This window comes from Eptatretus burgeri, chromosome 1, assembly GCF_056783735.1.
Source record: "Eptatretus burgeri isolate ZD-2024b chromosome 1, Ebu_testis_v1, whole genome shotgun sequence".
Lineage (NCBI taxonomy): Eukaryota > Metazoa > Chordata > Myxini > Myxiniformes > Myxinidae > Eptatretus > Eptatretus burgeri.
In genome coordinates, this window is record NC_140961.1 from 27461592 (window position 1) to 27477678 (window position 16087).

The 16087-nt window shown below is 41.5% G+C and overlaps 1 protein-coding gene and 1 long non-coding RNA gene across 6 annotated transcripts in view; one reads left to right on the forward strand and one right to left on the reverse strand.

The window, feature by feature from the left end:
* Positions 1-2850: 2850 nt before the first annotated feature.
* Positions 2851-16087, reverse strand: part of LOC147034092 (sialic acid-binding Ig-like lectin 15) — a 53236-nt gene continuing 39999 nt past the window's right edge. The window contains exons 4-6 of one of the 5 annotated variants that reach the window (XM_085876212.1): positions 12929-12993; positions 8455-8580; positions 2853-4413 (exon numbers count right to left, since the gene is read on the reverse strand). In XM_085876212.1, coding sequence (XP_085732338.1) covers positions 4333-4413; positions 8455-8580; positions 12929-12993 — 272 coding nt within the window. In that variant the 3' untranslated portion in view covers positions 2853-4332. Of the gene's footprint in view, positions 4414-8399; positions 8581-12928; positions 12994-16087 lie in introns of those variants that run through there. The other 4 variants (XM_085876228.1, XR_015056801.1, XM_085876223.1 and 1 more) reach the window with 4 other exon arrangements.
* LOC147034093 (uncharacterized) overlaps positions 8279-16087 on the forward strand; it is a 46182-nt gene continuing 38373 nt past the window's right edge. Inside the window, exon 1 of the long non-coding RNA XR_015056806.1 lies at positions 8279-8407. This is a non-coding gene — a long non-coding RNA (uncharacterized LOC147034093). The remainder of the gene's footprint in view (positions 8408-16087) is intronic.

The window sequence follows — 16087 nt, forward strand, 5'->3', positions numbered from 1 at the left end:
ATCGTGATTATCCACCATTGAGAGATAGGCCTAAACCGATATATAGCGCGATATCTTAAAACATTACAGATGGATTTGGACGAAACAAGGTGGACAGGTTGGGTGTGTGACGAGGACGAACTGCTTAGATTTTGGTGAAAATCCGGATTTGGATCTGAGAATTTTTTAAGTGGTTCTTTACCATTGAGAGATAGGCCTAAACCTATATATATATATATATATATATATATATATATATATATATATATATATATATATATATATATATATATATATATATATATATATATATATATATATATATCACGATATCTCAAAATGTTACGGACGGATTTGGACAAAACATGGTGGACAGGTTGGGTGTGTGACCAGGGCGAACTGATTCGATTTTGGTGAAGGTCCAAATCTGGATCTGGATACGAGAGTTTTTTTTTTTATCGTGATTATCCACCATTGAGAGTTTGGGCCAAAAACGATATCTCACAAGATATTTCAAAAATGTACTGGGCCCGATATGTTCTCGTGGATCAGGCATTGTGTGGTGGAGGTATGTGCTCAACCAAGTGCCCTTGTAGTTGAAAATATTTTTACTTTTAATTTATGCTCAGTTAAAAATAAATAAATAAATAAGTGTGGCAGTGAAATGTTTGTCAATCAACACACACAGTAATGCTCTTCCTTTTTTTTTCTCCTCCCACTACATTTCCAGCTTGGTGGTGGGGTGTGGGGGGGCCTCCACCACTCAAATATCCTGGGGGCTGTTAAACTTAAATCCAACTCTGGAGGGGACAGGAAGTGGACGGATGCTGATTCCAAATTCCCAAATTGGACAAACAGAGAGAAGCATCATGCGATGGGAGGAAAGACGTTTTTTGTTGAAGGCACAGACCAAGTTTTAGTTGCATAGTTGTGGAAGGAAGATTGGTGGACAAAGCACTTTGCTGGCACACAGTTTTGGAAAACACCAGCACATTAACTGTGGGGTGATTGCATCACCTCTCTACAGTCACACACACACACACACACACACACACACACACACACACACACACACACACACACACACACACACACACACACACACACACACAATTACATTTTTATTTTGAGTAAACTTACACATGCAATTCTGACAACTCCATGACAAAAATCCTCAGCCTCCCTCTCCCACTTCTGTCCCATCTTTGTTCCCCCCACCCCCCGACCCCAATCCCAAGTCCTCACCTTTCCTCTCCCAACCCTAAGGCAACAATCCCTTCCCCACACCCAAGTCGTCAAACATCCTCACCCTCAATGAAAGTCCTCAACCCCTCCTCCCAAAGCCCCAACCTCCCCCTTCCAAAGTTGTCGTGAGCGTCAAGTGCTGGATAATAGAGCCAGTCCATGTTCTTTGTGTGGCGAGCGGAAGGAGAGGCGGGAGGAGCGTGGTGAAAGCGGTTGCTTTCCATCCCCTGTTTAGTTTGCGATCATGAGGACCCATGGATTGGAGGTAAGATCCAACAGATCTTGTTAAGAACAAATGACCACCTCCTCTTCCCTCCCCTATTCCCAGGGGATCGTAACACCATGTACTGTTTATGATGAAGAACACCAACTGTTAGGTGGGATTCTTATGAAGTCCTGGTATGAGCCTGATGAAGCTGTTGCTACAGTCCCCAACTCTGTTGGGGGTATCTGAGATCTGTTACAGTTGTAGCCGATTTCCATGCTCACCGAATGGGTCTTGCTATGGTATTGATAAAGCTGTTTTATGGAGCCTTGTTGAGGTATTGATGAAGCTGTTATACTACATCGCGTTATTGTTATGATATACGAGTGTAAAAACGGTATACTGTATTATCTTTTCAATAGCATGTCCATTTACCTTTAATTACCTCCTGCAGAACGAGTGTTGCCAGGTGGAGTCAACAGCGTCATTCCAGTCCCATGAAGCCCAGTGAGCCAGGGATAGATAGAGTGAGCTGAGCAATGGAGAGGGCTGCGAGCAAGAGGGAATTGGACAACAGATTTTGAGGATGGCAGTCCAGGTTTTGGGCAGGAAGAAACGTGTGTGCGTGCGTGCGTGCGTGCGTGCGTGCGTGCGTGTGCGCGTGCACGTGCATGCGTGTTGACTAGTAGCCACGAGCCCGGATGCGATTGATCCTTTTCTCCTTTTCTCCCTCTCCCTCTCGCTGAAACCATCACCATCACAATCAGCTGTCACCACCACATGCAAGCATTGCATGGAGACCAGGTTCTTTCAGTCTTGTGACCTGTATCCTGTCTTTAATGTGTGTGAGCGATTTTTGGGCCATAAGGTATTTCACAAAAGTCATTGAAGTCTCGTGGGAGTGTGGGAATAGAGCTTGGAGCAGAGAATTCTCATTCCCAGTACATTTGCTTCTCGTTCTTCCCTCCCTCTCATTTCCCTAATAAATCCTGTTTTTCTCACAGACGTGTCGACCTGGTGAGCGGGTGGAATGCGGACAAGTATTTAAAGATGTGGGTCAGACTACGGGTCTTATAAGTTGGTGTGAAAAGCCGTCATTAGGAGGTTTCAAAATGTAGTGGCTTGCCCCAGATTATCGCTTCGGCCCCCATCCTTTGGACAGGTGAACCAGATGTTGGCAACAGATCTCGTTGAAGTTTCTGTACATCGGAAACAGATATAAAGATCTGTTCAGCATTCCCGCCGGACAGCCTCTGAGGATCATCCATCGCTAAATTGGTGACCGTCCGTGTGGAAGAATTGACCACATGTTCACCTTGACATTGGTCGTCAGGATTGGGATAAGAACCCTGGTCCAAATCCGATGATCGTAACAGTATAAATGGAAGTTGTATAATTTCCAAAGAGAACTGTAGAAACTGGAGAGATTGTCATTTACTGGGCTGTTACTGGTATTAATTTTCTTCAAAAACTTTTGCTTGTAGTTTGAGACCCAGAAACAAAGGAGAAAACTTTTTTTTTTAATGGTTTGTACAATATTTTTTACTCTGAGGATTTAAACTTTAGTTCTTAGTCTTTTGTAACATAAATGTGTTTATTAATGCAATCTTCTTCATGTATTTATGCATAATTTTTTTAACTTTTTAATTGTGACATGTCACATGTAAGCACAGAGTAATGCAGGCACTTCAAAGCATTATGGGCTGAATTTACGAAAGGCGTTTAAGAGTTAGACAACTCGTCTACAATCGCTAATCCTACGATGATCACCCATTCAAAGTTAGTCGAAGAGTGATTATCATTTAATGTGGATCATAACCTAATCACAAGCGTTTAGATAACAATGAAACTTTTACAAGTCAGCGAGAGCATGTTTAGGAGTGCGTTTAAGGCCTTGAAGCAAGCATTGCATGGCGTATAATTAGTAGTTTACATGGGATGGAGAATATGGATGTGTTAGGAGTGCTTGAGTTAGCTCAAGAGGAGGCAAAAGAGGATAGGAATAGAGCAGTTCACCGATGTGCATTGAGAATCTTCAAGGATAGATGCAATCCTCTGGAGAAGTATGATGATATCAAATTTTTCCAGAGTTACAGACTCTCCAAGGAATCATTTTGGTGGCTGCTGAATGTAGTGTTAGCTCGATGACTTGGATCAACCTGTAATGAGGAGCAATTCGCTGAATCCCCTCCAACAATTGTTCATGGTGCTGCAATTATTTGCAAGTGCATCATTTCAATTGGATGTTGCAGATACGTGCGGTGCGGTGTTTCACAGGCTAATCGGGTGCTGAGACGTGCGCACAACTAATCGGCTGTTTATCTCCCTTTGTAAATTGCTGTTTACACGGGTGATTAGCTGTGCACATCCGACAATGTTTTTCTCAGCATTTAAGGGTTAGGCATGCGTTAGCAAGACACTCACGATGTGCCTTTTGTAAATTCAGCCTTATATTTCATGTTAAATACTCGATGTTGTAATAGATGCAGATTATTTGCTTTTTAAATGAGGTGTACAAAAATCAGATAAATGTGTAACAATGAATGCAATCAATGGAATGTTGATCGAAGTACACTAACCGCCCTTTGAAACGAGAAGCTGACTTTTCAGGAGTTAACCCTTCATCAGAGGAAAAAAAAATGAAGGGTTAACACCCAACACATCAGCTTTCCTTTCCTTCCCTGGGTGGCTAGCATACCTCAATCAATGTTCTGTTAATCCCATCCATCATTCTACCTGTCTGAAGATGCAGGTCGGCACTAGCCTTCACAAGCAAAACTAGCTCGTTCTTCTTTCGACTGCAGGTAAAGGTAGACTATATTTCGAGTTATTCATCTGACTGTTACTATTGCTGAACCTTGCGAGTTGCCTTCATCCTAATTTCAGCATACAGAGTTTCAGGGTCATTTTGAGGTCTTGGTTGCAAGGGAATTATTGGACATCGCACCCACAGTTGTAAATGCTGTTTCCTGGTCAGTGGACTCCTGAAGAGACAACGAATGAGACAAAATTACTTCGCAGGCTGTTTTGGTTAACCTGTTAAACTAGTTGTTTGCGTTGCACTCGAGTTCCAGTCATTTACAGTAAGCTCCCATACACAAACACAAGTGATGAACTATCCTTCACATAAACGGGATAGCCAATTAAACTTTAATGCATCGCATGATGCAGGAAAGGAAAAGCAAAATACAACATACGGAAGAAGAGAAAACTTTAAATTCTCCTGAGGAACCACACTCCATCATTTCAAAAACTCAAGAATAAGTTGTAGTTCCATTCCCACATTACAATGCTATGGTATTTCAAAGTGGACCGACAATTTTCCAAAACATTTCTTTGCTTCTCCGCTCACATCTCTCTTACGTCCCCACATTCTCCATCCCTTTGAGTCATACCAGAAGGCTTTTTTGATAGTTAAGTAGACTTTCGGCAGGGCTTGCCTTTTTTGGAAGAATCTTCATGCCCCGACAAACAGCCAAGCATATTACCTCTTACCCGAAGTTCACCGGCTATTAGTTAGCTGGCTCCGCTTGTACTGACCTTTGTTAGGCCGCGAGGTTTAGCCATCACCAACCCCATGCAAATATCACACGGGAGGGTTTTTTTCAGCCTCGTCATCTCTATCCCTGTCTTTTGTGCTCGTGAATAATAGGGCCATAAGATATTTCACATGAGCAATCAGTCTCACTGGCCCTTGGGATTATTATGGTTGATATAAGAGAATTCTCGTTTTCAGTACGTTTGCTTCTTCTTCTTCTTCTTCTTCTTCCACCTTCCCTCACACCCCCAATCATTTCCCTAGTAAATCTTGTTTTTCTCAATGGCAGGTTGGCCTGGTGTGAGGTTCAAATTCGGCCTGGTGTGAGAAGTAATAAACAATGTGGGTCAGACCATGTAATGGGTGTTATAAATTGGCACAAAAAGACCTCATTCAGAGGTTTTCAATTACAATGGTTCACCCCCAGTTATCGCTTGGCCCTCATCCTTTAGATGGGTGAACCAGCTGTCGGCGACAGATCTCATGTAGTTTCTGTTCATCGGAAACTGAAGTAAACATATTTTCGGCTTTCCAAAGGGATGGTCTCTGAGGACCATTCATCACTAAATCGGTCACTGTCCGAGTGGAAGAATTGACCACGGGTCGACCCACGGTCCACCCTAACAGTGGTAGTCAGGATTTGGATAAGAACCCTGATCCAAATCCGATGACTATAACAGTATAAATGGCAGTCGTATAACTTCCTAAAAGAATTGGAGAAACTCGAGAGACTGTCATTCGCTGTTCTGTTACTGCTATTCGTTTTCTTTAAAAACATTCTCTTGTTGTATATTGAGACCCAGATACAAAGGAGAAAACTTTTTTATTTTTAATGATTTGCAGAATGCTTTTTTGTCTAAGGATTTAAACTTTCATTCTTAGTCTTTGTAAAATGAAGATGTTTACAAATGCAATCTTCTTGACTTGTTTCTGTATATAGTACTAACCTTTAAAAAAAAAATACATCAGCATCAAAAGATTGTATTTCATGTGAAATATTCTGTATAGTAAACCTTCCAATAAAATATCGTGAGTTCTCGTATCGCGGGTTTCTACCAATCATAGGCAACCTATTGTGTTCTGATTCCATTTCGACCATTTGCGGTTTTTGAGCTGAGATGAGTTATCGTTTGCGTCATGAACAATTACCTCCCATAATGAGCCTTGTGCTTCTCGCGCACCGTTTTTAATGAGCCCAAACGTGAAGCGATGGACAAAGTTAGTTCCACCAAAAGGCAGAGAAAGGTTTGAAGTTGGGCGAAAATATCGAGTTGTTAGTTCGGTTGGTTTGAGGAGAAAATGCGGCATCTGTACGGTCTGCCATGACGGGGTCAATGATTGTAGGTATAACCTTCACCATTGTACTCTTCCTCATTCCCAAGCTTTCATTTTCCTTAAAAACCTCATTCCCAAACTTTCATTATCCTTTGAACCTTATTGCCAAACACTTCATTTCTGACACCCGGATTCAAACCCCCGTTCTCAAACAAGCATTTTCATGTACAGCTCATGAAACAAATCGAGGCAAAGGGATTTATGATGGAGCAGGTTTTTAACACTAACGAGATGGGGTGATTCTGGAAGACGATGCCATACCTCATACCTTTCTCTCCAAGCAGGAAAGATCGCAGTTCAAGATAACGGGGATTTAAGGATCCTGTTACCCTTCTCCATTGTGGGTTGTGGCAATGCTGTTGGCACCTTCATTGTAAAGCTTATGCTGCTTTTCTGTTCACTGAATCACCTTCCCCACTCACCATTTCCCCGCTCACCCTTTCCCAAATAACCCTTCCCGTGGACCACTCCCCCCTCCCCCCTTGAACAGCATCATTCTGAGCTAAGTCTTGTGTTTTCTATTTACGGCAGAGTACAGTGTGAGTATGTATTATGTTTACCATCACCCATCTCAATGTTTTGCAATAAATTTAAATAATAAAAGTCGTGTTTTTTTTAATTTACACTGTATTTTATTCACACGTTTACTTCAATGTCAACATTATATATATATATATATATATATATATATATATATATATATATATATATATATATATATATATATATATATATATATATATAGCCTGGTGTGTTGGCGCAGTGGTTAGGGCAGCGGCTTGGGATCCAAAAGGTCCTGAGTTCAAGCCCCGTTGGGCCACTGAATTAATACACCAGGGGGTTGACTCAGCCTGTCATCCTTCCGAGGTCGGCGAAATGAGTATCAGTGTACTGGGCCGGTGTATACCGCGGTTAAAATAGGTGTACCATATCCCTGTGTCGTAAGAGGCGACCAGGGTTGCGTCAGGAAGGGCATCCGGCGTAAAACCTGTGCCAAATCACTATGCGGATCACACGGATGATCCGCTGTGGTGACCCCTAACGGGAGCAGCCGAAAGAAGAAGATATATATATATATATATATATATATATATATATATATATATATATATATATATATATATATATATATATATATATTAAGCAGTGTGCTTTTGACATTTGCACGTGGTATCTGCTTGAGAGCCTCATTGGTATGCATTGCTGTTGACGCGATCGCTGATGATTTGCCAATAAGTGATGAAACCAGTCTGGTAGCTGAGGGGGTGTGAAGCATTGGGATTCTCATACATGTGTGTACTATGTGTGAACGTCTTTATAGTTGTTGAAGAACTCTGGAAAGGGTTAGAAACAGCATAGCGCTTACCTTGTGTAAGTCTTCTTGGGTTGCTTTACGCAGCTTCTTCAGCTCGAGGAGTGTGGGAGGGGTCAATTATTTATATAATCCTTGTCACCTGGGTTTAGTTGATTGAGTGAGAGCTGATTGGCTATTCCCTCCATTCACAGGTGAGAGATGTGGGTGAGTATTTCTTTCAAAAAAAATATATATATTTAAGTGTTTATTTCAATAGTAATGTGTTTATTTATGGCTGCCATCGATCTTCCTTGATATTTTCTTGAAGCCCAGGAACCAAACTCCCCTCTTCCCATTGGCCCCTGTTTTCCATGATGGTGGATTTTTCCTTTTAACCAACTATTAGTTGGGTTTCCAGGAACCTAACCCCCGTGATATTGGAGGGTTTACTTTTTTCATGCTAAATATTCTGTGCTATAATAGCATATGTAGATTATTTACTTTGTTAATGAGGTTTTAAAAAAAACAATTATATAAAGGTATAACAATGGATGCAATCAATGGAAGGTTTATCGAAGTATGCTAAGGACCATGGAAGCAAAGAGAAGCTGACTTTTTTGGCAGTAGCACTGTAAGAGAAAAGGATGAAGGGTTAACACCCAAAACATCAGCTTTTCTTTCATTCCCAGAGCAGTTAGCAAACATCAGTCGATGTTCTGTTGATTCCATCCACTGTTCTCCTTGTCTGACGATACAGATTGGTGCTTTCCTTGACAAGCAAGACTAGTCCTTCATTCAACTACAGGAAAAGGTGAACTATATTTCGGGTTATTCATCTGATTGTTATTTTTTCTGAACCTTGCGAGTTGTTTTCATTCCAACTTCAGCATACAGGGTCGCAGGTTCCTTTTGAGGTCTTGGTTTCGGGCAATTATTGGACATCACACCCACAGTTGCATATGCTGTTTCTTGATCAGTGGACTCCTGAAGAGACAACGAATAAGAGAAGATTACTTTACAGGCTGCTTTGGTTAAACTATTAAACCTCGAGTTTGAATTGCAGCCTAACATCCACACAGTCGAGTTACGGTCATTTACAGTAAGCCACCATTCACAAATACAAGTGATCTACTCTCCTTCGCATGATTCAGGAAAGTCAATGAGACTTTAATCCATCACACCATGCAGGAAGCGAAAAGCAAAATATAACATGCGGAACAAGAGAAAGCTTTGAATTCTCAAGAGGAACCACACCCCATCTTTACCAATAAGTGTGTGTGTGTGTGTGTGTGTGTGTGTGTGTGCGTGTGTGTGTGTGTGTGTGTGTGTGTGTGTGTGTGTTTTTCAGTGTGTCTCCTCTATAACTGCAAAACCATAAAACCTATCAGCCTGAAACTTTGCATGCACACTAACAAAGCTCCAAGGAAGTGCGAGAGTGAAAATTGGGCGTTTGGGTTAATTAAAACACCCCCTTTTGAAGATAATTATGGCCTAATTTAATTATATCCTTCATCAGGCGATCCTCGGTCTCAGGGTCTTGAGGAATTTCCCTGGTAACCTCGCTGGTTTCTGAAGCTGGCCTTCAGAGATGTTTCATGTTTTTTGTTTTTTTGTTTTTTTGTTTGTTTTTTTGTTTGTTTGTTTGTTTTTTTGTTTTTTTGTTTGTTTTTTTTTTGTTTGTTTTTTTTTTGTTTGTTTGAGAAGGCCAAAAAAACTCTCACATGTTTTTTTGGCCTTCTCAACCATGGGCTTCTGTGAGTTAACAATGCTTGGCTGGTTTGTGATTCACGTGGCAATTGAAGTTTTTGTGGAATCCTCCCTCACTCTTCCCCAGCACCATCTCCACCCCATCCCCACATGCATTGTTGCTTATTTGTTTTAGCAAACGAGACTGACAGCAGAGAAAAGACGATTTGGTTTTCTCTCTCTCTCTCTCTCTGTCTGTCTGTCTCTGTTTCTGAATATATCCGGACAGTGGTTATGTCTCGACGGGGTTTGTTTGTTTTTTGTCTCCGGACGTGTCTGGACGATTTTTATGTATGGACTGGAGTTTGTCTCCTGACGTGGCCGAGCGGTATTTGTCTCTGGCCAGCTTGGCTCTGGACACGTCTGGGTGGTGTTTGTCTCTGGACGTATCCGAGAGGTGTTTGTCTCCAGAGGTGTCCGGGCGGTGTTTGTCTCCATACGTGTCCAGGCAGTGTTTGGCTCCAGACGTGTCCGGTCAGTATTCATGTATGGATGGCTGTTGTCTCCGGACCGTGTTTATAGTATGACCAGTAGAAAATAGACCAGACATTATTTTGTTTCCATCTTCACTGTTATTCTATGCAGAATCATTTTGATGAGATGGTATGAATCGTAATTAACGCTCCACTGCAAGTCTGCCTTCCCTTCCTCTCACTTCACACTGTCTTCCCCTCCCCCACCCCTCCTCACTCCCCCTCCATCCTCTCCTCTCCATTATCTCCGCTCCCTCTCCCCCCCCATTTTCTCCCCCCCCCCTTTAGTATTATCATCAGCGAAGTGACGGATTGTATTTGCTAGTCATTAATAAAATTCAAGAATAGATTATAGTTCTAGTTCTATTCCTGCCTTTCAGTCCTATGGTATTTCAAACTGGACTTACAATTTTTGAAAGCATTTCTTTATTTCTCTGCTCAAATCTCTTTTACATCCCCACATCCTCTGTCCAATCAAGTCCTTCCAGAAGGATTTTTTCTTATATCTTTGGGAGACTTTCGATAGGTCTTGCATTTTAGAGGTGGAATAGAATATTATTGCCCATTTCAAAGAGCCAAACAAATTATCACTGACCTGAAGTTCACCAACTATTAGTGAGCCGGCTCGGCTTTTACAGAGCTTTGTTAGGCTGCTGGATTTAGGCAGCTGTGTTTTTACTGACAATCCAATGGAGATACAATAGGACCCATAAAATGAGCTGTTTCCAGAAGCTTGTGCTCTAAATCCTAAGTAGTGCTGCTTTCACCAGGTTTGAACCTACAATCTCTAAGGTGCCAGTCCAGTGTCCTGAGCACTTCTGTGCCAATAATAGCACCACCATGCCAGTGTTCACTACATTGTTGTGGCTCATATTAGATCAGAGATATACGTAGTTTTTTAGCTCGCCTGTTCAAAGAACAAAGAGCTATAGCGATAACCCCGGCGTGAGCGTGAGCTTGAGCTTGAGCTTGAGCGTGAAAATGTTAAAAATTTTGATGAAAGTTATTTTTTCCTTTCTAATGTTTTTATCCACCACACTATTTTTTATACGCCCGATATATATATATATATATATATATATATATATATATATATATATATATATATATATATATATATGTATATGTATATATCGGGGCGTATTATGTGTCGTCCGTCCATCCGTCTGTCTGTCCGTCCGTCCGTCCGTTCCTGTCCGCACTCTAACTCCCAAAGTTTTCACCTTTCACGTTTCATATTTGGTAAATAGGTACAGACTGTGGAGACGGTGTGTCGTGATATACATTCGTCATCTAAAGTGGTTGCAATGGCAACCAGGATGCTGTTTTCCATCCGTTGCTGTCCCCACTCTAACTCCCAAAGTTTTCAACTTTCGCGTTTCATATTTGGTACATCGGTACAAACTGTGGAGACGGTGCATTGTGGTATACGTTCGTCATCTAAAGTGGTTGCCATGGCAACCAGGATGCTGTTTTCCATCCGTTCCTGTCTGCACTCTAACTCCCAAAGTTTTCAACTTTCACGTTTCATATCTGGTATATAGGTACAGACTGTGGAGACGCTATGTTGCGACATACGTTCGTCATCTAAAGTGGTTGCCATGGCAACCAGGATGCTGTTTTCCATGTAGTAGCACAATTCTGTATATACCTTCTTGTTCGGGCATATATTGTGCTCACTTGCTCTCTTTTTACAGATTACAATATACAAATACATATATTGCTTTAAAATTATTTGGATCAGACTTCACTGCAATGCTTTATAAAAAAAATATTAATTTTTAGACGAGTCTTTTAAAAACGATAAATGTATAAACAGGCGAGCATTGGGTGGCTTTGACACCAACTCTGGTTAATCTGTTCCCTGTGCATCATAATGTTACTCTGCTTCCTCTGACATATTCTTCAATCAGCCTTGAATCTGTTTGATTTGTGTCAGAAGAGCTTAATTTCCAGTGCTGCAAGAAAAGTATTATGTTCAATTTGTACATTTTGTGCAGCAATTCTTCTTTGTCCAGGAAGTTGTTTGAATTTGCTTGAAACATGGCTCAGAGCCAGGCATTGTAATAGTAATTTTCACACCATAGTTGTGAGATGAAAACCTGTCTAATAGCCCATGCATAGTTTTAATAATGGACTTTAATCATTACAATTGTACCGGCTACGCTCTTCTCTTTGTGTATGTTCATGGATTGTGAGGAGTGCATTGAGTGTTTGTGATTGCAATTGCTGATCCACTCAGTCATTCTTGTGATTGGATTGTGGCAAGTGGATCCATTGGAACCATGGTGCACATTATTCTTGATAGTCAAGTCAGCCTCTGGGATCATGTCAAGTTAGTCGAGTCTCACCTGTGACGATGTTCAATTGAACTTTGACAGAGGACGAAGCCATTCAAACCAATTTGCTTGTGTTGTACCAACATGTCAGGATCCATTTAGGCCTAAGTCGCATTTGCCACGGCGGCCGTGGGGTCTCCAAAATCTACGGCCACTAGCAATTATACGGCGGCCGCAGTATTTCCACGGTCACACAATGTAGCAGTCACATATGTTTTTATTTTTTGGGGAGCCGCACGGCGTATTTATAAATTGTGGAGACCGAAAACGTGGGGTTGCCGTATGGTCTTTGATTTGATGTCGCACGGTGACCTTAGGGCGTTCCTGCGGTGGCCATAGAATTTTCAAGGCAGATGCAAGGTGCCCGCAAGGCGACCGCAGGGGGCCCTAAGGCGAACGTGCGGCCAGATGGACGGTAACGAATGGGTTAATTTTTTCTTTTTTTTTTACCAGTTTTTTTTTTCGGCTTGTCGAATTACTACGGCGAACGTAGAAATGAAAAAAGTTATAACTCCGCGTTGTAATTCCACGGCGACCTTACGGCCTGTAAAATATAGCCATACGGCGTAGGGCCACCCTGAGGCCACCTCAGAAACTCTGCGGCCACCGCACGTTTCTGTCAATTCAGAGGGCGTACGGCTGCCGTATCCTCGCCGTAGAGCAAATGTGACTTTGGCTTTAGTAATCTCACAGTTAATCGATTCATTTTATCATTCATTTGGAAAAGGTGAGATGAAGAGAAAGGAAAATGAAATGAAACAAAAAAAAACAAACCAAGGTTTTCTTTGATGAACTGGATGTTTCATTACCGTCTGAAGTCCTGAATTTCATTCTTTGGGCTGAAAGAGAGGGAAAATAAAGTGACGTTAAAAATGAGGTGGCACAGATTTTAAAAGGCAAAGAGTGCTACAGACTTAGTGCTACAGTGCTACAGAGTGCTACAGAAGAGTTAGAAGTGTTAGAAGTTAGAGTTAGAGTGCTACACACTTAGAAGAGTGCTACAGAAGCTTAACTCTGACAATACTCGATCACCAATGGTCTTAATCTTGGTGTTGGGAACAACCAGGAAATTCCTGGTGCTGCTCCATGCCTTCCTTTATGGGGTGTAAGGTGCATTGAGGTCAGATTTATAGACAGCGACGATTTATGTATTTCTTTAAAAGGTATTAAGAGAATTTTAAATCAATCTGTTGATGTAGTTAATGCGAGTGAGGACCTACACAATTGGAGTGATGATCATTTTCTGAGCCTGAATCACGAGCCTGGCTACTGTAATATGTTCTACATGAGTTGTCAGGGCTCAAGAGAAAATGCAGGCAAGCCTGTCAGCAGGGAATACGGGACTTTTGAAAGGAGGTATGAATGCTTACGCAGCCTTTCACACATACACTGTGTTTGCGTTTTCAGCGACTCGCTTATTTCTGCTGGCACGGAAACTTTTAACCTGCCGTTTCTAGCATGAAATCGAAGTAAAATAGTCTTTTTAGCATAATTTTGAGCATTTAAATGAAAGGGTAGAAATTTCAGAATGGTTAACCATTATTCTTGTGTTCCTGGATGCAAATCGGAGTCATGAAAATATTTTAAAACAAGAAATATCAGTGAATGAAAGGTATCAACTTTGTATTACCTGTTTCCTGTTAATACAAGCGAGCCATGACAGTGAATACATAAGACACACACACACACACACATACACTTAATAAAAGTTGCAAAAATTTAGTATTATTGATCTTTTGGCCTAGGAACCAAACAAACAATACAGTGGGCTGCAAAAGTATTCACCCCCCTCCAAAGTTTTAACATTTTGATACCACCTGGGCTTATTCATCATGCTTTCAAATCAAACTTAAGAGATATAGAGTCTTCACAAACTACTCCAAAGTGATAAGTCTGAAAAATGCAGTCAAAATGTGAATAAGTTAGATTACGGGTAAAAATCAGATGATTCTCCGTTGCACAAGTATTCAATCCCTTTGCCTAATTAACCCTAAATCACTTTAGGAGCAAATTATTTGTTTGAAAGTTACAAAATAAGTGTAATAGGTTTCACCTGTATGAAATCAGTGGTTTGACACAAACATTAAACTCCCGCACTTATCAAAGGAGTTTTACGGTACAACTCACTTGGTCAACCAACAAGGTAAACATAAAGACCAAGAAGCTTTCTAAAGAAGTCAGACATAGAGTGGTGGAGAAGCACCATTCAGGAGAGGGTTATAAGAAGATTTCAAAGTCATTCATTATCCCTTTGAGTACGGTGAAATCCATCATTAAGAAGTGGAAGATGCATCATACCACCCACACTCGACCCAAGTAAGATCGCCCATCCAAACTCAGCAGCTGGGCAAGCAGGAAACTGGTTTGGGATGTCACTGTAAATCCAACAATAACTTTGAAAGATATGCAAGGCTCTATGTCTGAGATGGAGGTCAGTGTTCATCGATCAACAATATCAAAGCTGGCCTCTGTAGACAGGTTGCAAGAAAGAAGCCATTACTGCAAAGGATTCATTTAAAAGCTTATATTAAGTTTGAGAAAAAGCATCTTTATGATATTGCAGTCATGTGGAGAAACGCTTTGTGATCAGACGAGACAGAAATTGAACGTTTTGGTGTAAATTAAAAGCGTTACATCTGGCACAAGCCTAACAATGCACATCACACAGTCAACACAATCCCTCCTTTCAAGCATGGTGGTGGCAGCATCATGTTATGGGGCTGCTTTTCATCAGCAGGGGACTGACAAGCTTGTCAGGATAGAAGGAACAATGGACGGTGCAAAGTACAGGAGAATCATTGATGAAAACCTGTTTGAGTCAGAAATGGATCTGAAACTGGGTAGGAGATTCACATTTCAGCAGAACAATGATCCGAAGCATAAAGCTAAAGCCACACTGGAGTGACTGAATAAGAAGAAAATAAATGTTCTTGAGTGGTCCAGTCAAAGTCCTGACTTGAACCCAATTGAACATTCATGGTGAGACTTGAAGGTTGCAGTCCATCGACGATCCCCATCAAACTTGGCATAACTTGACCAATTTTCACAAGAAGAATGGGCAAAGATTTCACCATCTCCCTGTGCAAAGCTGGTCGAGATCTACCTAAAAAGACTCATCGCAGTCATTGCCGAAAAAGGTGCTTCCACCAAGTAGTGACCGAAGGGGCTGAACACTGTTGCAACCAGTGAATTTTGATTTGTACATGTTTTTGGCAGGTATTCCTGACATGTAACCTACTTCAACTATAACAGTGCTTCATGCAACTATTGAGGATGCCTATTTGTGTTGGGTGGTAAGACTCCCCCAACATAAGTCGGGGGCCAAATCTTCCCATTCTTCACTGCTACCCAGATTTCTCAGGGAAGTGCGGTCATGGTCAGTGCTGATCGTTCCCCATGGACTGGCCCGTGTGTGTGTGTGTGTGTGTGTGTGTGTGTGTGTGTGTGTGTGTGTGTGTGTGTGTGTGTGTGTGTGTGTGTGTGTGTGTGTGTGTGTGTGTGTGTGTGTGTGTGTGTGTGTCTCTACCTCTCTCTCTCCCTCTCTGAACTGTATGAACTCTCTGAACTGTTCAGTTCACTATTGGACTGAACCAAACGTGATGCCATGAGAGCGTGAACCAAAGTTTCATTTGTTTTCTCATTCAGGCAATTTCATATTTGGGCAATATTGGGGAAGAAAATGGATTTTATCATCTTGGAGATTTTTTTGCACACATAGTCAAGGCTCATGAAAGAGCGATAACAGAACAGATCAGAATGCAACGTAATAAAAGGAACAACAGAAGGAGAAGGGGGACTGAGAGTGAGACCCCAGATTTTGAGAAGTTCTTTCTCAGATGGGATGAGAAAGGGATGTTGAGAAAGAAGATGGGATGGTTTGCAGTAAAGTCCTTTCAGAGAGAGCGAGAGAGTTAGTGTGTTGGATTTCTCCAG